At 32.4% G+C, this 2,035-nt stretch overlaps 1 protein-coding gene across 4 annotated transcripts in view; it reads right to left on the minus strand.

Moving 5' to 3' along the window:
• Positions 1-1,352, minus strand: part of LOC119594737 (putative inorganic phosphate cotransporter) — a 12,815-nt gene extending 11,463 nt beyond the window's left edge. The window contains exons 1-3 of one of the 4 annotated variants that reach the window (XM_037943827.1): positions 1,289-1,349; positions 212-373; positions 67-109 (exon numbers count right to left, since the gene is read on the minus strand). In XM_037943827.1, coding sequence (XP_037799755.1) covers positions 67-109; positions 212-301 — 133 coding nt within the window. In that variant the 5' untranslated portion in view covers positions 302-373; positions 1,289-1,349. Of the gene's footprint in view, positions 1-66; positions 110-211; positions 374-1,102; positions 1,258-1,288 lie in introns of those variants that run through there. The other 3 variants (XM_037943824.1, XM_037943823.1, XM_037943826.1) reach the window with 3 other exon arrangements.
• Between the last annotated feature and the right edge of the window lie 683 nt (positions 1,353-2,035).

The following is a 2,035-nucleotide window of genomic DNA, read 5'->3' on the forward strand; positions in this document are numbered from 1 at the left end:
ATTTCAAAAAACAATATTACAGTGAACAAAACATTTTCCCAGAACCTCTGAGTTAATATCACTTACTTGACTTCTTTGGTTCTTCCGGCAAAATGTTTTCTACGTCTTTCTGAAAGTCATAACAAACATATAAGAAATGTTTCTTTATATTCAAAGGAGGTGAAAAGTTAACACACCATTTTACATGTTCACCAAACAAAACGTAACCTACTGTTATTAATTTGTGTTGGTCTGATACTGGAGAGTAACCTGTATACGATAGAATCCGAGGCCACCATCTTGACCCATTCTTCCCCCTCATGCTGCCTCTGCTGCAATACTTTTTGTGTAGGTGAGCATCCAATAGCTCACTTGCGGTCAATTAAGCAGGCATCTGTGAATAAAATTAATTTCTGTAAATCTTGTAAGCTTTAATTTTGTTTCATTTAATTTCACAGTCATTTAGGATTATCTTGGCCTTTGATAATTATAGATTAATTTCTGATTATAAAAAGACAAAAACTCACTTTATAAATAAAGTAGTATAAAGGTCATTCACAAACTCAAAGAAGATATCTTTTATCTCTTTATGCAATTTCAAAATATCTATTAGCTCTGTTACAGCTGGTAAATATCTGATAATATAGTAAAGTGCAACAATTCATAATTTATTCAAAGTGATATTAGAAGTCTATAATTATACACTAAACACCTTTGATTCAAATAATATTACATAATCATAAAATAATATCATACATTTGCTCTACATCACGTACTCTTGTCTGCAGAAAAGATAAGTATAATTAAAAAAATATCTATGCTTATGATTGTATACTTCAATTCTGATATGTACTTTTAAATGAAACTAAAATTCTGCTCCAAAAGGTTAAATAACGATTAAAAAACAATAAACATATTGACGAGGCACTGGAATATCAAATGCTTTGTTTCTCTTGCACACATTCTTCGAAAAATTACAAATTAAAAACTAAACATACTGCAGTCACTTCACATACACCAAAGAATACTACATTTACATAATTTAACAAAAAAATACACCTTAATAATACACTTAAAGTTCTAAGCGCACTAAATAATTCCTGTAAATGCAAGACCGTCTCACCTGCACTTCCCATTCAGCAAGCAAAACCTTTACGGACTTGAACTCGTGACGTGTCACTTCTAATACACAAAACCCATACCTCAACTTAAACAATGACTCCGGCAACTCTATATGATTTTGCTGATATTACAGTAATTCTGAAATAATGATCATGGTGAGGATAAGCTGGGAAAATGCCTATATTACCCCGTCCATACGTTTGTTTGTCCCTCGGTTGAGTTTCCACGGTGACGTCCAGCGCTGATGTTTTGTTCGTGTAAGTTAATCCGCGGATTCATCTTTTAGGAAATGGGTTTCTTTATCTATTCATTTGTGCGTGTGATAGAGATGTGTGTATAGAGTTTATGAAATCTGCTTACGTGAATTGATGAGGTTTTTAAATACTTTTTCTTCTGAAGCATAGTTACGAAGGACACATTAGTTATTATCCATATAGTTTCCAGACAAGGACCAGTATTTACTCTAATTTTCAATCACCATCGACCCCCTGAATTATAAAATTAATCAATTTATTTTACCAGAGAAAAATAAACCCGGTACTGATTAAACATAGACTGGTCCCATATAAATGTATCAAATAGTTGCAACTTCAATTACTTTATAAGACACAAAAACAACATATTAGATGCTATACGATAATAGATTAACATATTAAATACTATACATAGAGCAACATATTAGATGCTTGCACGATAATAGAATATAAAAAAGAAAAAAAATCATCACTCATCCCCAAATCATAAAAGCACATGAATCCGGATCCGTACTTAGACGAACGGGGTATTTTTTTGACGTAGTATGGGAAGGTAAACAACAACAAGAAGAAGGTGTGAACAAGGTACGTCTTTGAAGAGGCATTGTGCTAAATATAGTCTGTGGTAAAACTGACGACCAGTGTTTATGAAGGAATTCTTGTTCAAAGGGAAAGCTAGA

Source organism: Penaeus monodon, chromosome 34, assembly GCF_015228065.2.
Source record: "Penaeus monodon isolate SGIC_2016 chromosome 34, NSTDA_Pmon_1, whole genome shotgun sequence".
Classification (NCBI taxonomy): Eukaryota; Metazoa; Arthropoda; class Malacostraca; order Decapoda; family Penaeidae; genus Penaeus; species Penaeus monodon.